This window comes from Oncorhynchus masou, chromosome 10 (genome assembly GCF_036934945.1).
Source record: "Oncorhynchus masou masou isolate Uvic2021 chromosome 10, UVic_Omas_1.1, whole genome shotgun sequence".
In the NCBI taxonomy this organism is placed as follows: domain Eukaryota; kingdom Metazoa; phylum Chordata; class Actinopteri; order Salmoniformes; family Salmonidae; genus Oncorhynchus; species Oncorhynchus masou.
The window spans coordinates 39,995,599-40,021,855 of record NC_088221.1 but is presented as its reverse complement, the minus strand read 5'-3'; the positions used below and the strand labels follow the sequence as shown (position 1 = coordinate 40,021,855).

Here is a 26,257-nt window from a genome sequence, read left to right as displayed (position 1 = left end):
TGAGCAGGGGAACCCGACCACAGTGATACTGGTGTTCTGACCTACAGTATGTTGAGAGGGAGTCCTACAGTATGTTGAGGGGGTCCTACAGTATGTTGAGGGGGTCCTACCTGCTCCTTGGCCTACAGTATGTTTAGGGGGTCCTAGAGTATGTTGAGGGGGCACGACCTGCTCCTTGACCTAAAGTATGTTGAGGGGGTCCTACAGTATGTTGAGGGGGTCCTACAGTAGGTTGGGGGGGGACCTACAGTATGTTGAGGGGGTCCTACAGTATGTTGAGGGGGGTCTTATAGTATGTTGAGGGGGACCTACAGTATGTTGAGGGGGTCCTACAGTATGTTGAGGGGGTCCTACCTGCTCCTTGAGCTACAGTATGTTGAGGGAGTCCTACAGTATGTTGAGGGGGGTCCTATAGTATGTTGAGGGGGTCCTACAGTATGTTGAGGGGGTCCTACAGTATGTTGAGGGGGTCCTACCTGCTCCTTGACCTACAGTATGTTGAGGGGGTCCTACAGTATGTTGAGGGGGGTCCTATAGTATGTTGAGGGGGTCCTACAGTATGTTGAGGGGGGTCCTATAGTATGTTGAGGGGTCCTACAGTATGTTGAGGGGGTCCTACAGTATGTTGAAGGGGTCCTACAGTATGTTGAAGGGGTCCTACAGTATGTTTAGGGGGGTCCTACAGTATGTTTAGGGGGGTCCTACAGTATGTTGATGGGGTCCTACAGTATGTTGAGGGGGTCCTACAGTATGTTGAGGGGGGTCCTATAGTATGTTGAGGGGGTCCTATAGTATGTTGAGGGGGGTCCTATAGTATGTTGAGGGGGTCCTACAGTATGTTGAGGGGGTCCTACCTGGTCCTTGACCTAGAGTATGTTGAGGGGGTCCTACAGTATGTTGAGGGGGTCCTACAGTATGTTGAGGGGGGTCCTATAGTATGTTGAGGGGGTCCTATAGTATGTTGAGGGGGTCCTATAGTACGGAGGGGGTCCTACAGTATGTTGAGGGGGGTCCTACAGTATGTTGAGGGGGTCCTACAGTATGTTGAGGGGGTCCTATAGTATGTTGAGGGGGACCTACAGTATGTTGAGGGGGGACCTACAGTATGTTGAGGGGGTCCTACAGTCTGTTGAGGGGGTCCTACATTATGTTGAGGGGGTCCTACCTGCTCCTTGACCTACAGTATGTTGAGGGGGTCCTACATTATGTTGAGGGGGTCCTACCTGCTCCTTGACCTAAAGTATGTTGAGGGGGTCCTACAGTATGTTGAGAGGGTCATACAGTATGTTGAGAGGGTCCTACAGTATGTTGAGGGGGACCTACAGTATGTTGAGGGGGTCCTACAGTATGTTGAGGGGGTCCTACAGTATGTTGAGGGGGGTCCTATAGTATGTTGATGGGGTCCTACAGTATGTTGAGGGGGTCCTACCTGCTCCTTGACCTACAGTATGTTGAGGGGGTCCTACATTATGTTGAGGGGGTCCTACAGTATGTTGAGGGGGGTCCTATAGTATGTTGAGGGGGTCCTACAGTATGTTGAGGGGGTCCTACAGTATGTTGAGGGGGTCCTATAGTATGTTGAGGGGGTCCTATAGTATGTTGAGGGGGTCCTACAGTATGTTGAGGGGTAAGTCCTACAGTATGTTGAGGGGGTCCTACAGTATGTTGAGGGGGTCCTATAGTATGTTGAGGGGGTCCTATAGTATGTTGAGGGGGTCCCTACAGTATGTTGAGGGCGTCCTACAGTATGATGACCTACAGTATGTTGGGGGTCCTACAGTATGTTGAGGGGGTCCTACAGTATGTTGAGGGGGTCCTATAGTATGTTGAGGGGGTCCTATAGTATGTTGAGGGGGTCCTACAGTATGTTGAGGGGGTCCAACAGTATGTTGAGGGGGTCCTACAGTATGTTGAAGGGGTCCTACAGTATGTTGAGGGGGGTCCTATAGTATGTTGAGGGGGTCCTACAGTATGTTGATGGGGTCCTACAGTATGTTGAGGGGGTTCTACCTGCTCTTTGACCTACAGTATGTTGAGGGGGTCCTACAGTATGATGAGGGGGGTCCTACAGTATGTTGAGGGGGGTCCTATAGTATGTTGAGGGGGTCCTACAGTATGTTGAGGGGGGTCCTATAGTATGTTGAGGGGGTCCTATAGTATGTTGAGGGCGGTCCTACAGTATGTTGAGGGGGTCCTACCTGCTCCTTGACCTACAGTATGCTGAGGGGGTCCTACATTATGTTGAGGGGGGCCTACAGTATGTTGAGGGGGTCCTACAGTATGTTGAGGGGGTCCTACAGTATGATGAGGGGGGTCCTACAGTATGTTGAGGGTGGTCCTACAGTATGTTGAGGGGGTCCTACCTGCTCCTTGACCTACAGTATGTTGAGGGGGTCCTACAGTATGTTGAGGGGGTCCTACAGTATGTTGAGGGGGTCCTACAGTATGTTGAGGGGGTCCTACAGTATGTTGAGGGGGTCCTACAGTATGTTGAGGGGGTCCTATAGTATGTTGAGGGGGTCCTACAGTATGTTGAGGGGGGTCCTATAGTATGTTGAGGGGGTCCTACAGTATGTTGAGGGGGTCCTACAGTATGTTGAGGGGGGTCCTATAGTATGTTGAGGGGGGTCCTATAGTATGTTGAGGGGGTCCTACAGTATGTTGAGGGGGTCCTACCTGCTCCTTGACCTACAGTATGCTGAGGGGGTCCTACATTATGTTGAGGGGGGCCTACAGTATGTTGAGGGGGTCCTATAGTATGTTGAGGGGGTCCTACAGTATGTTGAGGGGGACCTACAGTATGTTGAGGGGGTCCTACCTGCTCCTTGACCTACAGTATGATGAGGGGGGTCCTACAGTATGTTGAGGGCGGTCCTACAGTATGTTGAGGGGGTCCTACCTGTTCCTTGACCTACAGTATGTTGAGGGGTCCTACAGTATGTTGAGGGGGTCCTACCTGCTCCTTGACCTACAGTATGTTGAGGGGGTCCTACCTGCTCCTTGACCTACAGTATGTTGAGGGGGTCCTACCTGCTCCTTGACCTACAGTATGTTGAGAGGGTCATACAGTATATGTTGAGAGGGTCCTACAGTATGTTGAGGGGGACCTACAGTATGTTGAGGGGGTCCTACAGTATGTTGAGGGGGTCCTACAGTATGTTGAGGGGGTCCTACAGTATGTTGAGGGGGTCCTACAGTATGTTGAGGGGGGTCCTACAGTATATTGAGCGGGTCCTACCTGCTCCTTGACCTACAGTATGTTGAGGGGGTCCTACCTGCTCCTTGACCTCGATGCTGTGTTCCCCCTCCAGGATCAGAGTGACCGCCTGCATGATCTGCTTCCCATGGGAACTCATGATCTGGTCTATGTGCTGAGAGAGAGAGAAAGAGTTTTTGTTTTTAAAGGAATTTGGAGAGCTAGCTGTCTGTCTGTCTATCTGTCTGTCTATCTGTCTTACAGGTCGTGTGGAGAGCAGGTTCCGTAACAGGCCCAAGGTCTTCATCAGGACGTTAGTGTCCGGGTCAGAGAGCAGACGGAAAAGCTGCTCCGTCCCCAAAGCTCTCACAATCTCCCCTTTCACCTTCTGGTCTGCCTGGAACGCCATGTTCTGAACACAAACACACAAACAAACAACAAAAAGGGTGTAGGTTAGACAGACACCTTCTAACCTAGGGTTGCAAAATGACAGACACTACCAAAGCTCTGGTTGGAAGACTGTCAGCTGAGGCGTTCCCTCACTGCTCGTTCTCTACTGATTCTGAGAATCCTCCAGCCAACATTGCTAAGCAACCTGGGAAGTTTGCTTATGCAACCTTTTGTCGAGGTAAAGTGGGGGAGCAGAGCAAGACAGAGAGGGGGTAAAGTGGGGACTCACCATGAGAGCCCAAATGCCGTTGACCCTCAGGGCTGGACTGTCACTCTGGGTCAGACTGCACAGTGACTCTACCACCCCTGACTCCAGGATAGGCTGCAGACATACACAAAACACATACACATTTCTTATTTCACCTTTATTTAATCAGGTAGGCAAGTTGAGAACAAGTTCTCATTTACAATTGCGACCTGGCCAAGATAAAGCAAAGCAGTTCGACACATACAACACCACATAGTTACACATGGAGTAAAACAAACATACAGTCAATAATACACTTACTCCCACTGGTCAAGATAAACGGCAAATATACAACCTGACAGCTAATATTTAGTCCTAAAAAGTCAAGCAAAAATAAGTCATGTAACAATTTTACTGAGTTGAGTTTGTCGACCAATCATGTAGTTGTCTAGGTAACAGTAGTAGTGTTGTATTGCTGCCTACCACTAGGTAACGGTAGTAGTGTTGTATTGCTGCCTGCCACTAGGTAACAGTAGTAGTGTTGTATTGCTGCCTACCACTAGGTAACAGTAGTAGTGTTGTATTGCTGCCTGCCACTAGGTAACAGTAGTAGTGTTGTATTGCTGCCTGCCACTAGGTAACAGTAGTAGTGTTGTATTGCTGCCTGCCACTAGGTACCAGTAGTAGTGTTGTATTGCTGCCTACCACTAGGTAACAGTAGTAGTGTTTGTATTGCTGCCTGCCACTAGGTAACAGTAGTAGTGTTTGTATTGCTGCCTGCCACTAGGTAACAGTAGTAGTGTTGTATTGCTGCCTGCCACTAGGTACCAGTAGTAGTGTTGTATTGCTGCCTACCACTAGGTAACAGTAGTAGTGTTGTATTGCTGCCTGCCACTAGGTAACAGTAGTAGTGTTGTATTGCTGCCTACCACTAGGTAACAGTAGTAGTGTTGTATTGCTGCCTACCACTAGGTAACAGTAGTAGTGTTGTATTGCTGCCTACCACTAGGTAACATTAGTAGTGTTGTATTGCTGCCTGCCACTAGGTAACAGTAGTAGTGTTGTATTGCTGCCTGCCACTAGGTAACAGTAGTAGTGTTGTATTGCTGCCTGCCACTAGGTAACAGTAGTAGTGTTGTATTGCTGCCTGCCACTAGGTAACAGTAGTAGTGTTGTATTGCTGCCTGCCACTAGGTAACAGTAGTAGTGTTGTATTGCTGCCTACCACTAGGTAACAGTAGTAGTGTTGTATTGCTGCCTGCCACTACTAGTAGTGTTGTATTGCTACTAGGTAACAGTAGTAGTGTTGTATTGCTGCCTGCCACTAGGTAACAGTAGTAGTGTTGTATTGCTGCCTACCACTAGGTAACAGTAGTAGTGTTGTATTGCTGCCTACCACTAGGTAACAGTAGTAGTGTTGTATTGCTGCCTGCCACTAGGTAACAGTAGTAGTGTTGTATTGCTGCCTGCCACTAGGTAACAGTAGTAGTGTTGTATTGCTGCCTGCCACTAGGTAACAGTAGTAGTGTTGTATTGCTGCCTGCCACTAGGTACCAGTAGTAGTGTTGTATTGCTGCCTGCCACTAGGTACCAGTAGTAGTGTTGTATTGCTGCCTGCCACTAGGTACCAGTAGTAGTGTTGTATTGCTGCCTGCCACTAGGTAACAGTAGTAGTGTTGTATTGCTGCCTGCCACTAGGTAACAGTAGTAGTGTTGTATTGCTGCCGGTCTCACCTCTTTGCTGGGGGAGAACTCCAGCAGCAGGTTGCATAGTGTAGAAGAGGCCATGACCAGCACCTCGTCTGGAGCGTTCTGTAACAACTACACACAGAGAGAGAAGAGTACCTTCAGTCTTAATAATAGCCCCAAATATTGGCCATTTCCTCTGCAGCTTACAGAAACATGATGTGACTATATAGAGATGTAGAGGGTAATACTAGAGTACAGACCTTCATAAGGGGTTTCCATACTGCGTGGTCATGAAAACTAGTCCTCAACTGCTGGACTGACCGGGACAGACTGTGAAGACACCTGGACACAGAGTGAGACAGAGGACGAGTCGGATATCTTTGGTACAAGGAGATCTTCATAGGCTAAGAGGGAAACAGTTTCAATATACAAATTCTTTGACTCTATGGGTCAACTGGACCCTGATCGCTTCCTTGTACGAAATATTTACTTGGTTTTATAGTGGTAGGGCCTCTATACTACGTTAGTGGTATCTTGTATTTTATAGACTACAACCACACATTTTGTGACAGGCAAATTAATAAAGGCATGAAAGGAAAATAAAAATGGGCGGGGGGAATGAAGCATGAGTAGGAGGAATGAATGAAACACAGGTAGGAGGAATGAATGAAGCACGGGTAGGGGGAATGAATGAAACACAGGTAGGAGGAATGAATGAAGCATGGGTAGGGGGAATGAATGAAACACAGGTAGGAGGAATGAATGAAGCATGGGTAGAATGAATGAAACACGGGTAGGGGGAATGAAACACTAGTAGTAGTGTTGTATTGCTGCCTACCACTAGGTAGGGGGAATGAAACACAGGTAGGAGGAATGAATGAAGCATGGGTAGGGGGAATGAATGAAGCACGGGTAGAGGTAATGAATGAAACACGGGTAGGGGGAATGAATGAAACACAGGTAGGAGGAATGAATGAAGCATGGGTAGAATGAATGAAACACGGGTAGGGGGAATGAAACACGGGTAGGGGGAATGAAACACAGGTAGGAGGAATGAATGAAACACGGGTAGGAGGAATGAAACACAGGTAGGAGGAATGAAACACAGGTAGGGGATATGAAGCATGGGTAGGGGGAATGAATGAAAGACAGGTAGGGGTAATGAAGCATGGGTAGGGGGAATGAATGAAATACAGGTAGGAGGAATGAAACACAGGTAGGAGGAATGAATGAAACACGGGTAGGAGGAATGAAACACAGGTAGGAGGAATGAAACACAGGTAGGGGATATGAAGCATGGGTAGGGGGAATGAATGAAAGACAGGTAGGGGTAATGAAGCATGGGTAGGGGGAATGAATGAAACACAGGTAGGGGTAATGAAGCATGGGTAGGAGGAATGAATGAAACACAGGTAGGAGGAATGAATGAAACACGGGTAGGGGGAATGAATGAAACACAGGTAGGAGGAATGAATGAAGCATGGGTAGGGGGAATGAATGAAACACAGGTAGGAGGAATGAATGAAGCATGGGTAGGGGGAATGAATGAAAGACAGGTAGGGGTAATGAATGAAACAAGGGTAGGGGCAATGAATGAAAGACAGGTAGGGGGAATGAATGAAACACGGGTAGAGGGAATGAATGAAAGACAGGTATGGGGTAATGAATGAAAGACGGGCATGGGGTAATGAATGAAAGACAGGCAGGGGTAATGAAACACGGGTAGGGGTAATGAATGAAAGACAGGCAGGGGTAATGAAACACGGGTAGGGGGAATGAATAAAACACATGTAGGGGGAATGAATGAAAGACAGGCAGGGGTAACAAATGAAACACATGTAGGGGTAATGAATGAAAGACAGGTAGGGATAATGAAACCTGGGTAGGGGAAATGAATGAAAAACTGGTAGAGGTAATGAATGAAAGACAGGCAGGGGTAATGAATGAAACGCGTGTTGGGGTAATGAATGAAACACATGTAGGGGTAATGAATGAAAAACACTGGCAGGGGTAATGAATTAAACACATGTAGGGGTAATGAATGAAACACTGGCATGGGTAATGAATTAAACACATGTAGGGGTAACGAATGAAACACTAGCAGGGGTAATGGATGAAACACTGGTAGGGGTAATGGACAAAACACAGACAGGGGTAATGGATTAAACACAGGCATGGGGTAATGAATGACACACTGTAGGGTAATGAATGAAACACTGGCAGGGGTAATGAATGAAACACTGGTAGGGGTAATGAATGAAACACTGGTAGGGGTAATGAATGAAACACTGTCAGGAGGTAATGAACATTAGGCCTAAATCTTATTGCTTGTGTACGTTTTTGTTTACTGTCATTGTTGGTGTTTGTTGGTTATTATATGTTTGTTACATTTAGAAATTCAGATATATGTACTATTTGTTTATGATGTTTACCTGAAAAAAGAAATATTATATAATAAAAAAATTCTATATAGACACACGTCAAAAGTTTGGACACACCTACTCATTCAGGGGTTTTTCTTTATTTTTACAATTTTCTACTTTGTAGAATAATAGAAGACATCAAAACTATACATATGGAATCATGGGGCGGCAGGGTGGCCTAGTGGTTAGAGTGTTGGACTAGTAACCGGAAGGTTGCAAGTTCAAATCCCAGAGCTGACAAGGTACAAATCTGTTGTTCTGCCACTGAACAGGCAGTTAACCCACTGTTCCTAGGCTGTCATTGTCAATTTGTTCTTAACTGACTTGCCTAGTTAAATAAAGGTTAAAAATTAACAAAAAGTGTTAAACAAATCAAAATATATTTTATATTTGAGATTCTTCAAAGTAGTCACCTTTTGCCTTGATGACAGCTTTGCACACTTGTGGCATTCTGGAATGCATTTCAATTAACAGGTGTGTCTTCTTAAAAGTTCATTTGTGAAATGTATTTCCTTCTTAATGCGTTTGAGCCAATCAGTTGTGTTGTGACAGGGTTGGGGTGGTATACAGGAGTTAGCCCTATCTGGTAAAATACTGTTGTTTTATTTCTTTACCTACCTATTGTTCACCTAATACCTTTTTTGCACTATTGGTTAGAGCCTGTAAGTAAGCATTTCACTAAGGTTTACACCTGTCGTATTCTGCGCACGAGACAAATAAACTTTGATTTGATGTGATGGTTGCTGATAATGGGCCTCTGTAGATATTCCATTTTTTTTTTTTATCTGCCGATTCCAGCTACAATAGTCATTTACAACATTAACACTGTCTACACTGTATTTATGATCAACTTGATGTTATATTCATTATTATTTAATTATTATTATTTTTAAATGAGCTTTTCTTTCAGAAACAAGGACATTTCTAAGTGACCCCAAACTTTTGAACAGAAGTGTACATCTAACTAGCCTTGTGAACTAGGATAAAACACCTGATAGGTTTATATATAAAAAAGAGAGGAACAGAATGTGACAGGACACTCAGTGGAGAGCAGAGAAGTAGAGATGTGTTTTCCGTACCTGACGGCTGCTAGCCGCACCTTGATGCTGGATTCTGACAGGCCGCTCACTATCCTGTCCATCATGTTCTCTGTCTCTGTGATCTGAGGAGGGAGAAACAGGAGAGGGGGGTTACGAGAAGGACACTTCTAAAAGTGGCTGGGTAGGGGTGGGTGTGTGTACTGTTGAAGTCACCTTCTTGCGGATGTCTTCATCGTTGGAGCCCAGTGAGGCGTACAGCTTGAAGGCAGCTTGCCTCAGCTCATGTGCGTGTTTCAGGTCGTGATCCAACTACAGATAAATAAAAAATGAAATAAACCATTATTTTTAGGTAAAAGAGATTTTTGTCCAAATGAAGGACTGTGGTGTACTTTTCTCACCACAGTTTCAGTGTTTTCCTGATGGTCACTGTTTTCTCTGCCTTGTAAGACTGCCTGGCTAGGTTCAATGACTACAGTCCACTGTCTCACCCTCTTGATGTCAGTGATGGCGCTGACAGAGCTGGGGTATTTGAAGTAGTCAGCCAGCATGGCCACGAGGTGGTCGGTTACACTGGCGATCCTCTGCAGCTCCACATCGGGCTCCATCAGGTAGGCCAGGGTCTCTGCCCCCTCCACACGCTCCTCCAACAGACGCTCCTTACTGCACATCCTCACCAGGCACGGCAGGGTCTACAGACAGGGGTGGAACCAGAGTTCTACATACAGGTTGGCACTTGGGATAACTCATGCCCTGGAGGCAGCTCTGCAGGGTGGTCACTAGCTAGCACAGCCACAAAGTCATCAAATCTGATTTTAACCCTAACCACACTGCTAATCTTGTGCCAAACACAAAACTTAAATTATTACCAAAAAGCTAAATTTTGTTTCCATAAATGCTTTACGTTATAGACAATTTTGACTTTGCATTCTGGCCCATCTAGTGGAAACCGCTCTGCTTGCAGAACAAGATCCATCCCAATAAATGTCCACACACACACGCATGCACACACGCACGCACGCACACACACATCAGTATTAGATTGAGTCGTTAGATGGGTGCACAATGGTACAAGCAAACTAGTATAATCACCTTTAAAACAATGCACCTGTCATCTGTTCTGATGGCTCCCGCTCGACACATGTATGTTAGACTGGGGGGGGCAGAAAGAGAGAGAGGGAGAGAAATGTCACCTTCAGAAAGACAAACACTTTCACACACGTAACTTCAGTCAGCAGATTCACACCTACTAGCACTTACGTCGACATGGTCAGTCGCAGCACACTTAGTTTAATAGTCAAGTGAAACACTCACCACTTGGCTGCTGTGAGCTGCATTTCAATGGGCAGATCCCTTTGCAACATTCTGACAAATACCTGAGAGAGCAGATCCCCATCAACCAGCACTGAGAACAGAGAGGAGAACATAGATTTGTATCGTAGCATCATAATACTATATTATCACCATCTGACAACATTTCTGCTACCATGATGATAACAATGTAATGGCAATAACAGAACACCTCTGACACAGAGTAAACAACATAACTAGAATCTGTCCCAGTTAGGTCTCAGAGCAGGCAAGAATGAAATAGAGAAAGAGAAAGAGAGAAAGAGAGGGAGAGAGAGAGAGGCAGGGAGAGAAAAGGGAGAGAGAGGGGGGCAGGGAGAGAAAAGGGAGAGAGAGGGGGGCAGGGAGAGAAAAGGGAGAGAGAGGAGGGCAGGGAGAGAAAAGGGAGAGAGAGGAGGGCAGGGAGAGAAAAGGGAGAGAGAGGGTGGCAGGGAGAGAAAAGGGAGAGAGGGGGGGCAGGGAGAGAAAAGGGAGAGAGAGGGGGGCAGGGAGAGAAAAGGGAGAGAGAGGGGGGCAGGGAGAGAAAAGGGAGAGAGGGGGGCAGGGAGAGAAAAGGGAGAGAGAGGGGGGCAGGGAGAGAAAAGGGAGAGAGAGGGAGGCAGGGAGAGAAAAGAAAAGGGGGGCAGGGAGAGAAAAGGGAGAGAAAAGGGAAAGGGAGAGAGAGGGGGGGCAGGGAGAGAAAAGGGAGAGAGAGGGAGGCAGGGAGAGAAAAGGGAGAGAGAGGGAGGCAGGGAGAGAAAAGGGAGAGAGAGGGGGGCAGGGAGAGAAAAGGAGAAAGAGGGAGAGAAAGGGAGAAAGAGGGGGCAGGGAGAGAAAAGGGAGAGAGGGGGGGGGCAGGGAGAGAAAAGGGAGAGGGTGGGGGCAGGGAGAGAAAAGGAAGAGAGAGGGAAGCAGGGAGAGAAAAGGGAGAGAGAGGGAGGCAGGGAGAGAAAAGGGAGAGAGAGGGGGGCAGGGAGAGAGAAATAAAAAGGAAAAGTAGTCTTACCATTCACCAATGTCATGGAGACCTGAGTGTTCTCATAGGCCAGGACTGAGAAGCATTTTAATGCCTGCATACGTACCTGTATGGCATGAGAGAACCAAAGAAAGAGAGGTAGTGACATAACAGGAGGGAAAGGGGAGAGAGGGTGAGATGTTAATTCAATTCAAGGGGATTTATTGGCATGAGAAACATGTGTTAACATTGCCAAAGCAAGTGAGGTAGATAATATACAAAAGTGAAATAAACAATAAAAATGAACAGTAAACATTACACAAACAGAAGTTTCAAAACAATAAAGACATTACAAATGTCATATTCCATATATATACACAGTGTTGAGAGATGTGAGATGGTTGAACTGAGACAATGGCTGAGTAATAGTTGCAAACAGTACCTTATAGGAGAGAGAGATGAGCATGGGAGCAATGTTCTGGATCGCCCCGTGGTTAAACAGAACCGCCTGATGCTCTGGACTCTACAGAACACACACATAACTGAGTCAGTCCTCAGACAGGCTAATTAACATGTCTTCTACTAGATGACCGTTTTAAATATGTGTACTGCTGTACTGACCTTGCAGCAGTGGGAGAAGATCTGGGTGATGTAGTCCTGCGTCCGCGGAGACCGACTCAGCAGGGACATCAAGTGGGGAATCACAGTGGGGTCCTGGAGGAGACAGACACTGTGACTGTCCACACGGCTCAGGACACACGGCTCAGATGAGTGCTAGAGAGAGCATGTTGTAATATGACGTTACACCCCTATGGATGTGTATCAGAGAAGAAGTGACTAAGACTTACAGTGTAGAGCAGCTGCACTGGGGTGACTGGACTGATGAAGACTGTCCTGAGGCAGCGAAGACAAGCCTCGATGAAGATCAGGTCTGGACATACGAGACCTGCATATACACAGAGAGCATAAGTCAATGATCAAATCACATTTTATTAGGCACATGCGCCGAATACAACAGGTGTAGACCTTACAGTGGAATGCTTACTTACAAGCCCTTAACCAACAGGTGTAGACCTTACAGTGGAATGCTTACTTACAAGCCCTTAACCAACAGGTGTAGACCTTACAGTGGAATGCTTACTTACAAGCCCTTAACCAACAGGTGTAGACCTTACAGTGGAATGCTTACTTACAAGCCCTTAACCAACAGGTGTAGACCTTACAGTGGAATGCTTACTTACAAGCCCTTAACCAACAGGTGTAGACCTTACAGTGGAATGCTTACTTACCCAACCAACAATGCAGTTAAGAAAAATAAGTGTTAAGTAAAAAATACAAAATAAAGTAATTGAAGAGCAGCAGTAAAATAACAGTAGCGATGCTATATACAGGGGGTACCGGTACAGAGTCAATGTGCGGGGCACCGGTATTGAGGTAATATGTACATGTAGGTAGAGTTAAAGTGACAATGCATAGACAATAAACAGAGGAGCAGCAGCATAAAAGAGGGAATGGGGACAATGCAAATAGACTAGGTAGCCATTTGATTAGCTGTTCAGAACTCTATGGCTTGTGGGTAGAAGCTGTTAATTAGCCTTTTGGACCTAAACTTGCAGCTCCGGTACCGCTTGCCATGCGGTAGCAGAGAGACCAGTCTACGACCAGTGTGGCTGGAGTCTGACAATTTTTAGGGCCTTCCTCTGATACCGCCTGGTATAGAAGTCTTGGATGGCAGGAAGCTTGGCCCCAGTGATGTATTGGGCCGTACGCACTACCCTCTATAGTGCCTTGTGGTCGGAGGCCGAGCCATAGTAATTGCCGTACCAGGCAGTGATGCCACCAGTCAGGATGCTCTCGATGTTGCAGCTGTAGAACTTTTTGAGGATCTGAGTACCCATGACAAATATTTTCAGTCCCCTGAGGGGGAATAGGCTTTGTCATGTCCTCTTCACAACTGTCTTGGTGTGCTTGGACCATGTTAGTTTGTTGGTGATGCGGACACCAAGAAACTCTAAGCTCTCAACCTGCTCCACTGCAGCCCCGTTGATGAGAATGGAGGCGTGCTCGGTACTCCTTTTCCTGTAGTCCACAATCATCTCCTTAGTCTTGATCACATTGAGGGAGAGGCTGTTGTCCTGGCATTGTCTCTGACCTCCTCCCTATAGGCTGTCTCATTGATGTCAGTGATTAGGCATACCACTATTGTGTCATCAGCAAACTAAATGGTGTTGGAGTTGTGCCTGGCCATGCAGTCATGGGTGAAGAGGGAGTAAAGGAGGGGACTGAGCACGCACCCCTGGGGAGCTCCAGTGTCGAGGATCAGTGTGGCGGATGTGTTGCTACCTACCCTCACCACCTGGGGGCGACCTATCAGGAAATCCAAGATCCAGTTGCAGAGGGAGGTGTTTAGTCCCAGGGTTGTTAGCTTAGTGATGAGCTTTAAGGGCACGATGGTGTTGAACGCTGAGCTGTAGTGAAGGAGTAGCATTCTCACATAGGTGTTCCTTTTGTCCTGGTGGGAAAAGGAAGTGTGGAGTGCAATGGAGATTGCATCATCTGTGGATCTGTTTGGGCGGGTTACCTTAGTGTTCTTGGGCACAGGGACTATGGTGGTCTGCTTGAAACATGTTGGTATTACAGACTCAGTCAGGGACAGGTTGAAAATGTCAGTGAAGACACTTGCCAGTTGGTCAGTGCATACTTGGAGTACACGTCCTGTTAATCCGTCTGGCCCTGCGGCCTTGTGAATGTTGACCTGTTTTAAAGGTTTCGGAACCGCTGATGCTCTCATGCATGCTTCAGTGTTGTTTGCCTCGATGCCAGCATAGAAGTAATTTAACTCGTCTGGTAGGCTCGTGTCACTGGGCAGCTCGCGGCTGTGCTTCCCTTTACAAGAATATTTTGAAGATCAATACACAACGCAGAGGATGAGAGGACAAGAGTACTAAACTAAATGTAGTTCTAATGGTCAATAGGGAATTGTCAACGTAAATAGGAGTTGGGTTTCAGTTCAACAGCTGTTTAAAATCTGTGAAAGGTCACTCCTGAACTCAGAGCTACATGCGCTACATTCCGTACATAGAGTCGGGAACAGGATACTTGTTATTTGGCCATGTGGTACTGCAAGGTCTTCTCATTGGTTAACCCCAGACTAGGGTGGGGGGTTATAAATGGGAGACTGAACATCTACCTCCCAGCACAACATCTTGATTTGTCCTTTTCAAATAAACCTATTTTCCTCCCCCTGATTTGCTTTGGAGTTTGTGTTATTGAAGAATAACATCAATTGCTAACACCTTTGTAGTCTGTAATAGTTTGCAAGCCCTGCCCCATCCGATGAATGTCAGAGCCGGTGTAGTACGATTCAATCTTAGTACTGTTTTGATGCTTTGTCTATTTGATGGTTCGTCGCAGGGCATCGCGGGATCTCTTATAAGCTTCCCGCTCCTTATAAGTGGCAGCTCTACCCTTTAGCTCAGTGCAGATGTTGCCTGTAATCCATGGCTTCTGGTTGGGGTGTGTACGTACAGTCACTGTGGGGACAACGTCATCAATGCACTTATTGACGAAGCCAGTGACTGATGTGGTTTACTGCTTAACGCGTCATCTTTGACCACTTCTTTATTGACTGAGAAACTGGTGTTTCCTGCTTGAGTTTTTGCTTGTAAGCAGGAATCAGGAGGATAGAATGATGGTGAGATTTGCCAAATGGAGGATGAGAAAGAGCTTTGTATGCATCTCTGTGTGTGGAGTAAAGGTGGTCTAGAGTTTTTTTCCCTCTGGTTGCACATTTAAAATGCTGGTAGAAATTCGATAAAATAGATTTCAGTATCCCTGCATTAAAGTCCCCGGCCACTAGGGGCGCCGCCTCAGGATGAGCATTTTTCTGTTTGCCTATGGCCGTATACAGCTCGTTGAGTGAGGTCTTAGTGTCGGCATCGGTTTGTGGTGGTCAATAGACAGCTACGAATAATATAGATGAAAACTATTTTGGTAAAGACTGTGTGGTACAGCTTATCATGAGATACTCTACCTCAGGCAAGCAAAACCTAGAGACTTCCTTACTATTAGATTTTGTGCACCAGCTGTTGTTTACAAATACACACAGACCGCCACCCCTTGTCTTACTGGAGGCTGCTGTTCTATCCTGCCGATACAGTGTAAAACCCGCCAGCTGTGTTATTCATGTCGTCATTCAGCCACGACTTGGTGAAACATAAGATATTACAGTTTTTAATGTCCCGTTGGTAGGATATATGTGATCGTAGTTCATCTATTTTGTTATCCAATGATTGTACGTTGGCTAATAGGACCGATGGTAAAGGCAGATTACCCACTCGCTGTCGGATCCTTACAAGGCACCCTGACCTACGTCCCAGATATCCCTGTTTCTTTCTCCTGCGAATGACGTCCGACTCGTTAAAGAAAGAATCTTCTTCCAGAACGGGGTGATTCATCTGTCCTGATATCTAGAAGCTCTTTGTCCAGAACGGGGTGATTCATCTGTCCTGATATCTAGAAGCTCTTTGTCCAGAACGGGGTGATTCATCTGTCCTGATATCTAGAAGCTCTTTTCAGTCATAACAAACGGTGGCAGAAACATTATGTACAAAATACGAATAACGAGAAAAAACACACTCAATAGCACAACCGGTTAGGAGACCGTAAAACGGCAGCCATTTCCTCCGGCGCCATTATCTGTTCGTTGTTTCCCTATTGTTTGCAGTGTGTGTGTGTGTGTGTGTGTGTGTGTACCTTGCAGCAGAGCAGGGATGATGTGACAGTCCACCAGGGACTTGATGTTGTTCTCTGTGCCCATAGCCAGACTGCCCAGTACCACCACACACTCTGTCCTCAGCACCACCGCACCCTCTGTCCTCAGTTCTGAGCCCAGCAACACCACACACTCTGTCCTCAGTTCTGAGCCCAGTACCACCACACCCTCTGTCCTCAGTTCTGAGCCCAGCACCTCTGTCCTCAGCACCACCGCACCCTCTGTCCTCAGTTCTGAGCCCAACACCTCTGTCCTCTGTTCTGAGCCCAACACCTCTGGTCCTCAGCTCAGAGCTGGATAAGCCCTGCTGGAGCAGGTACAGTAACCTGGAGGAAGGAAGGACAGACTCTGTGAGAGAGAAAAAAGAAGACAGGGGAAGCAGGAAAAGAGGGGAGGTGAGAGAGGAGAACGAAGGTAAGGGTGAAAGTGAGAGATACCTGGGCACAGCTCCCAGGACAATCAGGTTGGCTTTCTGTTTGTTGTTTCCGATGACAGCATTCTTCATGTCACTGTGAACACACACACAGAGTCAGATGTGTGGAGCTCCCTCAGCATGTTACCAACAGCCACAATAACGACACTTGTCAGAGTTCATCCACAGTATAATTCCCATCACCAGCGCTAAACACGTCTAAACACTATGGCTAACTAACGTCTACAGGCTCAACTGAGAAACATCAGTGCTGCTCCAGCTTGTTAACGTATTGCTTTGAGAGGATAGAATACTGATTATAAACTGGGTGGTTTGAGCCCTGAATGCTGATTGGATGAATGCCGTGGTATATCAGAATGCCGTATACCACGGGTATGACAAAACATTACATTTTTACTGCCCTAATTATGTTGGTAACCAGTTTATAATAGCAATAAAGCACCTCGGGGTTTGTTGTAACATATGAAAAGTTATCCAGAGTGTAACCACGGCTAAGGGCTGTATCCAGGCACTCCGCAGAGGCCAGTTGCGTCGTGCATAAGAACAGCCCTTAGCCGTGGTATATTGGCCATATACAACAAACCCCGAGGTGCCTTATTGCTTAAATATCACACACCATTTATAAGCCAATAACATATGAAAAGTTATCCAGAGTACAGAATTCTAACTGTGGTTCGCCAACTGATGAGACCCTATAGAATGTAATGCATGCAATATAAAGATACTAGTAGTTAATGGAGTGGAATAGCCATGAGCTGGCAGAGGCCAGTGGAAAAGAACAGCTGCACCAGTCAGGTAGTGATGCGGCCAGCTGCCTAAAACCGTAACCAGAGCTGGGCCTCGGAGAAAAAAAGTAAAGATGAAGCAGACTGACTGATCACACACAGGTCGTACAGCCACATGTAAACAAAGTGGTCTAAGCAGCTCTCACTGAGCTCACACTGGGCATTCAGACTCACACAGGGACAGACACAGAGGATGTGTCCCAAATGGCACCCTATTTCCCATAAGGCTCTGGTCAAAAGTAGTGCACTAAGTAGAGGAAAGGGTGCCATTTGGGACAAAAAAAACAGAGAGGGACAGTGACAGGACAAATATAAAGTGTTCCTATAGTAAGACATAGGCTAATACAACACAAGGTCATGTAAATTATAATGTACTTACATGACTCCCTGCAGCACTTTCTGTGGATCGGGGTGGAACAGCCGGTCAACATAATGGCGGCTGGTGGCCGTGACCTCCTGCATGGTGACACGAGAGAGAACAACAGTGAGTCGGCACTGGCCTCCCTCCTCTTCCCACCGCTGACGCCAACCACACACACACACACTCAGCAGTCAGGACTGGTCAGGGGCCAGACAGATACGCCATCCCAGAAAAGCCCCTCCTAACTATACAACTGGTCAACAGGCACTAGGCTACTAAGCTGTAAACTCATCCAGAGCACGAGACGGCCGTATGCCACTTCATAACTTTATCAACGAGTGGTGGGGACTGCCCAGAACTTTCCGCACTACTCACTATGAGAAATACACTACATGACTAAAAGTATGTGGACACCTGGGCCCAAATTCACAAACTCTTAAGAAGAAATGTCTTCTTTAATGCAATTTTTTCCTTAAGAAACTTCTTACATTTTTTTCGTATGTAGTGTTTTGTGAATCCGACCCCTGCTCGTCAAACATCTCATTCCAAAATCATGGGCATTAATATGGAGTTGGTCCCTCCTTTGCTGCTGTAACAGCCTCCAATCTTCTAGGATGGCTTTCCACTAGATGTTGGAACTTTGCTGCGGGGACTTGCTTCCATTCAGCCACAAGAGCATTAGTGAGGTCGGGCACTGATGTTGGGCGATTAGGCCTGGCTCGCAGTCGGAGTTCCAATATTATTTTTTCTTAACAGCACATCAATACAAAAAGTACATGGGAACACAAGTATATATAAAGAATATAAAAAGGACATTTGGGCTAGGGGATACAATATCAAATTACACAAGGACCTTAAAGGACATACACACATTTATAATTCAAACTGCTTTTTTGTTGGCAGAGGCTTTAATTGTCTTAAAATATAGTTCAATTTCTTTTTGCAAGGTCATAAAAGGTGTTGTTTTGTTTGTAAATGTACATTTGTGATTATGAAATTTGGCCGAAAGAGTAATGAAATGAATTACATAAAATTGTTTCAACTTATTTCTAATGATAAGTAAAGAATCCAAGCAGTATCTCTTCATAACAGTGTAAAATCTTCATAAATGTGTTCAATTATAAATCTACTGATGTCTTGCCACAGATTCCTTACATGAATACAATGCAACACTGTTTCTGAGTGGTAATTGCAAAAGGTACAATTTGAATGAGTTATTTTCATATAGTGGTTGGCAGGATAATATTTATGAATCATTTTAAAAGAAACTTCCTTCTTAAGGATCGGACCCTTTTTCCCCTCCAAATTTCACCTAAAATGACATAACCAAATCTAACTGCCTGTAGCTCAGGGCCTGAAGCAAGGATATGCATATTCTTGATACCATTTCAAATCAAATTTTATTGGGGGGGGCAGCATTCCGATTCATCCCAAAGGTGTTCGATGTGGCTGAGGTTGGGGGGGCGTTTCCTGCATGATAACGTTAATAAGATGGCTTGAGATTTAAGTTAACCCTATAAAGTGTGTAGCTAGCTAGATGTTCGGTATCTTGTTGAACCCTAACGCTTCGAACACACCGACAGTGTCATTGCGCAAATAGTACGCAGCACCATCTGGATATGTGTGCAACAAAAGTTCAACGTTCACCTTCTGCTCCCATTTCTGTTAACCTGTCTACGCATACAGTTTGACACATTCGATAAATCCAACATATGCACCACACCGAACGCACTGCAACTGCAACGCTGCAAGGATTTATGTGAATTTATCAAAATGCCTTTCAGTCAGTTGACCATGAATTGTTGCTAGCTAGACTCAGAAACATTGGTATCAGTGAAGGGGTAGTAAATTGGTTTAGGAACTGTCTTTCTGACAGAACACAATGTGTATACACTGACAATCACAGGTCTAGCTTTCTTGAGATTAATAGAGATGTACCTCAGGGTTCCATTTCAGCTTCTCAATTTTTATTAATGATTTGGGAAATGGGATGCAACCAGCACAGTTACATCTTATGCAGATGATACAGTTATATATTCATGTGCTCCTTCTCTGGTTCAGGCTGTTGAAGAGCTCCAGACTGCTTTTCAGTCACTGCAGGCCTCCCTTTATAGTCTCAAACTGGTCTTGAATATACAAAAACTGAATTCATGACCTTTACCAGAGCTAGAACTCTGCCAGAGAACGTTAGTATTGTCACATCTGGTGGCTTATCCATTGGAAAAGTGTCATCCTACAAATACCTAGGTATTTGGTTGGATGACAAGTTGTCCTTTAAAGTACATGTGGATAATCTTGTGACAAAGCTTAAATTGAAATTGGGTTTTTATTTTCGTAATAAGGCTTGCTTCCCGCTTATGGCTAGAAAGAAGCTTGTTCAGCCCACTTTTCTATCTGTAATTGATTATGGTGACCTGTTGTATATGCATGCAACCTCCTCCATCTTAGAGACTGCACGATAAGCAGAGTCCATTCTTGCGCATTATTACCAATGCCAAGTCACTCACCCGTCATTGCACATTGTCCAACCTACCATTTGGTACCTCACTTTATATGCGCAGAAAAATACATTTGTATGTGTTCATCTACAAAACCTTTTTGGGTAAACTCCCTCTTTAACTCTGTAGTCTGGTCTCCTTACCATACCTGATCTGCTAGGTGGTTGCTACTTAAAGTCCCCAGGACATTCACAGTATTAGGCAAGTCTGCCTTCTCCTCTTGTGCACCAGACGCATGGAATCATCTACAATCCATGCTTCATCTCGATATGTTAGTGCCACTGAAGGAATTTAAAATATTGAAGGGAGACTCTGTTACAGAGGAGTGCAAATGCTTTTTTTTAGGCTGGATCAGGTTGTATGTTTTAATTCTGTAATGTATTGATTTTTGCTGCCTTCTTGTCCAGATCTCCCTTGAAAAAGAGACTCTGGGTCTCAATAGGCTTTTCCCGGTTAAATAAAAGGTAAACATTTTTTATAAACAAGGCAAACCCCAGCGTTTCATTGTAAATGAATGTAATTCTGGTGTACCAAAATGCAATAACGCTGTCGGTGTGTTCGAAGCGTAAGCAAAGTGCTAACGTTAAAGTTTGAAAAAGTAGCGTCTCGATCACAAAACTGACAGCAGTTGGCACCGAAAGCGTCATTTCATTTTGGTACACCAGAATTACATTAATTTCCAATTAAACAGTGTGTTTGCCTAGCAGCAACAGTTGCAGTGCGTTCATTGTAGTGCATAGTTGCATTTATCGAATGTATGCGTCAAACTAGTAGACCGCTTGACAGAAATGGTAGCAGAAGGTGAATGTTGAACTTTTGTTGCACACATATCCAGATGATGCTGCGTCCTGTATTGCGCAAACACGCTGTCGGTGTGATCGAAGCAGCCAGGAAGCTTAGATTCAAACTCCCATTTACCAGCTCTGCAAGCGTTATGTCAAAATACGTTCGTTTACACCAAATATGGAGTTTCGCTGTACTTTCAAAAATCGTCTAAAGATAAAATGTACAAACAACCGGTGGAAAAAAAATCATCTTCGGCACCTCCAATGTATTGAGCTGTTCTAGACTTCCAACCTGTGCGCGGCAGTAATGAGTGATTTGCAGATAGCAGTTGAACCAGTGTCTATGTAGCTAGAGTAACTATGGTTATTTACAGCTAACTAACTAGCGGTTGGTTCCAGTTAACTAGCATAACCTTTTGAGTGCATCGTTAACGTTTTGTGCAATAAAGTTGTTAGCTATAGGTTTGAGATTTTTAATCTTAATTGGATTCACATAAAATGTGTCACCGGTTGCTAACTAACTCATTCCGGGTGACAGTCGGGAGACCGCCCTTGCTAGCTAGATACAGTACATGTTGCAAAGCCTGTGCTAGCTAGCAGAAACTTCAGTGCATGTCGTCAAAGACATTGCAATTGATGAGACACGCAAAAAGCGTTTCACTATCCAATGTACTGAATAATGCCCAGAAAACGTTAATATTTATTCAATAGTATAAGTGGGACACTCACAGATAACACGCTGATGCGGAGAGGGGCCTCCAACAAGCACGCCATCTCTTTTCCCCCTATCGAGCGCCCCAATCGGAGCAGCACTTTCCGAATACCCCGCCCTCCAGACCAGCTGCTCAGATTTAAAAAGTAAATATAGCTTAATCACGCAACACTTCAGAATAAATTAGTATATGATGGGTTATGTCGAGTTACTATGTGCGTCTTTGGTCTGTTTGAGCCACAAATATCGTTTCCTTTTCTAATGAAACTAGTATTTATATTTACCAACTGGCTACATGATCGAATGTCAATTTGTAAATCAACTCAATCAAGTAAATTTTGCTTCTAAACGCGCAGGTTTGACATTGAAGCATGGCTGATTAAGACGCGATTGTTATAAGCATTTATGCGCATACAGCAAATATTTTTATTCGTAAAGAAGTGCTGGTATTGGGAAGTATTACATTTCGGGATAATGTATAGGTGTTTGACTATTTGTAAATTATTTTGATTGTGGAAAGTGCTACCTACGAATCTATCAGTCGATTTACTTTGGGGAATATTGGAGCATGCGCTGAGGTCTAACTACGCGGAGGTGGGAAAAACGTTCCGAGTCATACATTTAGGTTGAGATAAACAGAACAAACCAACATAATCATGGTGGCTAGTTAGCTAACTCTATCGTAACGTCAAAGTGCAAAAGACGAGAAACAATTGAACATGTTAGTTTGATTTGACTTGTGATTGCATCGCATGCATCTCTTAGCCAGGACAAGTCTACAACCCCGGACAGTGGACGTGTGATAACTAGCAGTTATCTACTGGAGCTAGTAGCAATCAATTAACACAAATTATTGAGCAAATATGCGAACTTGCTACATTGTATTTTATTCAATTATATAATCGTCTTCCTCATATAATTCAGCTCAGCACAGAAAAAGAAGGCCCTTACGGGAGTCTACAGCCAATCATCAGCCATGAAAATAGCTGTGGAAGGGTGTTGCCATGGAGAGCTGGATAAGATCTATGAGACGATTGGCTACCTGGAGCAGAAGGAGGGGGTGAAGGTAGACCTGCTGCTGTGTTGTGGAGACTTCCAGGCTGTGAGGAACGAGGGAGACATGAAGTGCATGGCTGTGCCGCAAAAGTACAGGCAGATGCAGACCTTCTACAAGTTAGTACCTTCCTATCACCTCTGCTATCTCTCTTTCATGTAGGGCCAGGAGTTTTTCCTGAACCCCGCATGACCTGATCCTGGAAAAACACTAGACCTTACCTTACTCTGAGAGATGGCTGTTGACTCCTATGGCTTTAGATGCCATGAGAATCAACAGCCAGGTGGGTTAAATTGGTTAACCCCAACACTGTCAGTACTACTTATGGTTCCTTTAGTTTAAGGGACAATCTGTTGTATTTCTGATGGTTGTATCTTGGTTCGTGCAGGTACTACTCTGGAGAGAAGAAGGCTCCGGTCCTGACTATCTTCATCGGTGGGAATCACGAGGCCTCCAACCATCTCCAGGAGCTCCCGTATGGGGGCTGGGTGGCTCCCAACATCTACTACATGGGTAAGACCTTACCTTCACACTCTGGCTACGAAGCTAAAACACATATATTACAAGTTCCATGGATTGCTCTCTCGATGCCACTTGTCAATCAGGAAATTTGGGAGCGTTCATTTGCCCGAAAATGTTCATCTAATAATAACAGTGTATATGGTCTTCCATCAGGTTATGCTGGTGTTGTGCGCTACAAAGGAGTAAGGATAGGTGGCTTGTCTGGAATCTTCAAAGGGCATGATTACAGGAAAGGTGAGTTCATAAAGGAGTAAGGATAGGGGGCTTGTCTGGAATCTTCAAAGGGCATGATTACAGGAAAGATGAGGTCATAAAGGAGCAAGGATAGGGGGCTTGTCTGGAATCTTCAAAGGGCATGATTACAGGAAAGATGAGGTCATAAAGCTCTAGTAGATGTTATCCTGTCTCTGCAAATGTGTTGCAGCTCAACTGTCTATAAAATGTAATCAATGCTCTTTTTTCCAGGACATTATGAGTTCCCTCCATATAACCCAGAAACTCTACGCAGTGTTTACCACATCAGAAACATCGATGTCTTCAAACTCAAACAGGTGACTACCACTCACAGGGTTAATACGTCATATGTCCCCCTATTACTATCATATGTCATATTACGTCCCCCCTATTTTACCACTAGATCCAGATGCCTGTGGATGTGTTCCTGACTCATGACTGGCCTCGTGGGATCTACCATTACGGCAGCACAGGGGAGCTGCTGAGGAAGAAGAAGTTCCTGAGGCAGGAGGTGGAGTCCAACACACTGGGTAGTCCTGCAGCAGCAGAGCTCCTGGCCCACCTGCAGCCTAACTACTGGTTCTCTGCGCACCTCCACGTCAAGTTCGCTGCCCTAATGCAGCACCCGGTGAGCTGAACTGAAGACAGTTGAGAGAGAGACTTCCGTGCACATTCAAAGTTTGGATTCTTTCTGATTAATTTGAATTTAAGATTCTGTGATTGTCGCGATGTGTTGATTCAGCACCGACGTTATTTTCCCACACCAACCTTTCCTTTCTCCTGATTGTATATCTAATGTATGTGCTGCCAGATCACATAACTGATATTGTATATGCAGCACTGTTTATATCACTGCTCTGTTTGTCTCTTTAGGCCAAAGTTGATGCTGCCCCCCGCACTACCAAATTCCTCTCACTGGATAAGTGCCTCCCATACAGGGACTTCCTACAGGTGAGAGAGGGGGGGGGGTGATTGATAGAGAGTGGGGGGGGGGATTTGATAGAGGGGGGAGGTGATTTGATAGAGAGTGGGGGGGGGGGGTGAGTTGATAGAGGTGGGGGGGGGTGATTTGATAGAGAGTGGGGATAGAGAGTGGGGGGGGGTGATTTGATAGAGAGTGGGGGGGGGGATGAGTTGATAGAGAGTGGGGGGTGATTAATAGAGAGGGGGTGATTAATAGATGTGAAGGGATTATGTTCTGGTTTCATAGATTCTGATTAAACCTACTTTTGAATGGAGAATCTTTTCATATTGGTCTGTGAAACAGCCTGCGTGTGGGTCTTATTTTGGCTAGTATTTGCTACAGGCGTGTTCTCTGTAGTGCATGTCTGAGTTGATGCTGACTTGTAGGGTGTGTGTTTCAGATCGTAGAGGTAGCAGACAGGCCAGGATCGTCCCAGGGTCTGGAGTATGATCCAGAGTGGCTGGCCATCCTCAAAGCTACAGACAGCCTGCAGACTGTCAGCCCAAATTACTGGAACCCCCCGCAGAACAACGGCCTGCACACAAGGTCAGACACACCTCTCTTTCTCTCACTGGCTCTCACATACTACACACACCTCTCTCTCATATGACACACACCTCTCTCTCTCTCATACTACACACACATTAAACCCTGCTATCTCACATACATACACACCATCCTTCACTTACGCATACACCCCCACACACACGTGTAATGTGCTGCTCATGATCTGTGTCTACCTACTTCTGTATGTTGTCCAGGTGGGACTTCAGTGCTTCTGAGGCAGCCATGATGGAGGCTGTGGGTGACCTGGGGGGTGAACTGTCCATCCCTGACAACTTCTGCCTGACCGTGCCAGCTTACGACCCTGCCCGGCCACAGCCCCATGCCCACCCCAGCTACAGCACCAACCCGCAGACCACCGAGCTCTGTGCCACCCTGGGTCTCAGAGACATCTATGCCCAGGTTGGGCAGGGAGGGTATGGGGGCCAGATAGGCACCCCAGAGCTGGAGGATGATGAAGTCCAGAGTGGAGATGAACCCAGTGAGTACCCTAGTGACACCTCAGGCCTGTCCAGCTCCTACAACCCTGATGAGATCACCATAGAGGATGAGTGGGAGGAGGAGGAGGGAGGAGAGAAAGAGGGAAGGGGGAAGAGCCCTGATGCAGTGGTCCCAGAGGGGGAAGCGGGGGAGGCAGGAGGGAGACGGGACTCGGGGCCCCCCTCTAGAGAGCTGCCCCCCAGCCGCATGGTTCTGACCATGCCTGAGCCCAAATTAGACCCCGCTCCTCCCTCACGCCTGTCCCTCAACCTACCTCCTCCCTCTCACTCCTCACCTCTGGAAAAGGGGGAGGAGCCCCTTGTCCGGATCCCTAAGCGCACCAGTGGGGAGACGGGGGACCCTATCAGTACAGGCAGCACCCCTAGAATCAAACGCAGGAACCAGGTCATCTACACTGCAGTGGACGATGACGAGAGTGAGGACTAGGGCTGGATCTTGCCCCAGGTTTCAGGGGAAGTCAGTGGGAACTGTTGTCAAATAGAAGATTCTTATTATCTCCTTTTTATATTGCTATTGTCCTTCAATGCAAACCAACAGAGATTTTTTTTTTTTAGTACAGGGAGAGTGGAGAATCCCATGATGGAAATGTATTTTTTTAAGTCTGTTCAGTTCCTTTTTTTAAATTATGAAATAAAGAAAATGGTGATTTTAAGAAAAAAAATCAGTTTAATTTCAGATGAGGCACACTGTTTGAAGTTGTTGCTGTGGGTCAACTTCAAAAGGGCTGTGTTGGCAAACAAGAAAAGGTTAAGAACATGAATATGTTTGTACACCACATAGTCATAAACCAATTTTGAACATTAA

The 26,257-nt window shown here is 45.7% G+C and overlaps 2 protein-coding genes across 4 annotated transcripts in view; one reads left to right on the top strand and one right to left on the bottom strand.

Moving 5' to 3' along the window:
• Nucleotides 1-21,710, bottom strand: part of LOC135547626 (armadillo repeat-containing protein 8-like) — a 24,850-nt gene extending 3,140 nt beyond the window's left edge. Inside the window, exons 1-19 of the mRNA XM_064976794.1 lie at nt 21,632-21,710; nt 17,638-17,714; nt 16,478-16,549; nt 16,314-16,366; nt 16,022-16,114; nt 12,115-12,212; nt 11,888-11,980; nt 11,709-11,789; nt 11,318-11,393; nt 10,297-10,387; nt 10,075-10,135; nt 9,474-9,674; nt 9,199-9,294; nt 9,025-9,107; nt 5,783-5,864; nt 5,568-5,654; nt 3,876-3,968; nt 3,459-3,608; nt 3,276-3,371 (exon numbers count right to left, since the gene is read on the bottom strand). Coding sequence (XP_064832866.1) covers nt 3,276-3,371; nt 3,459-3,608; nt 3,876-3,968; nt 5,568-5,654; nt 5,783-5,864; nt 9,025-9,107; nt 9,199-9,294; nt 9,474-9,674; nt 10,075-10,135; nt 10,297-10,387; nt 11,318-11,393; nt 11,709-11,789; nt 11,888-11,980; nt 12,115-12,212; nt 16,022-16,114; nt 16,314-16,366; nt 16,478-16,549; nt 17,638-17,714; nt 21,632-21,676 — 1,728 coding nt within the window. The 5' untranslated portion in view covers nt 21,677-21,710. The remainder of the gene's footprint in view (nt 1-3,275; nt 3,372-3,458; nt 3,609-3,875; nt 3,969-5,567; nt 5,655-5,782; nt 5,865-9,024; nt 9,108-9,198; nt 9,295-9,473; nt 9,675-10,074; nt 10,136-10,296; nt 10,388-11,317; nt 11,394-11,708; nt 11,790-11,887; nt 11,981-12,114; nt 12,213-16,021; nt 16,115-16,313; nt 16,367-16,477; nt 16,550-17,637; nt 17,715-21,631) is intronic.
• LOC135547621 (lariat debranching enzyme-like) lies at nt 21,645-26,257 on the top strand. 3 transcript variants are annotated; one of them, XM_064976787.1, is made up of 9 exons: nt 21,645-21,760; nt 22,539-22,787; nt 23,057-23,181; nt 23,344-23,424; nt 23,656-23,741; nt 23,828-24,052; nt 24,298-24,375; nt 24,789-24,934; nt 25,150-26,257. In XM_064976787.1, exons 1-9 carry the CDS (start codon nt 21,645-21,647, stop codon nt 25,877-25,879), a joined length of 1,836 nt encoding a protein of 611 aa, XP_064832859.1. In that variant the 3' UTR covers nt 25,880-26,257. The 3 variants fall into 3 exon arrangements, with proteins under 3 accessions (XP_064832859.1, XP_064832860.1, XP_064832861.1); XM_064976788.1 differs by lacking the exon at nt 21,645-21,760 and adding an exon at nt 21,910-22,208; XM_064976789.1 differs by lacking the exon at nt 21,645-21,760 and adding an exon at nt 22,153-22,335.

Coding starts and splice junctions, on each gene's coding strand:
- LOC135547621 (XM_064976787.1), top strand. CDS start 21,645: ATGCGGAGAGGGGCCTCCAACAAGCACGCCATCTCTTTTCCCCCTATC. Junction 23,742..23,827: donor ATGTCTTCAAACTCAAACAG/GTGACTACCACT, acceptor TTTTACCACTAG/ATCCAGATGCCTGTGGATGT. Junction 24,376..24,788: donor CATACAGGGACTTCCTACAG/GTGAGAGAGGGG, acceptor TGTGTGTTTCAG/ATCGTAGAGGTAGCAGACAG.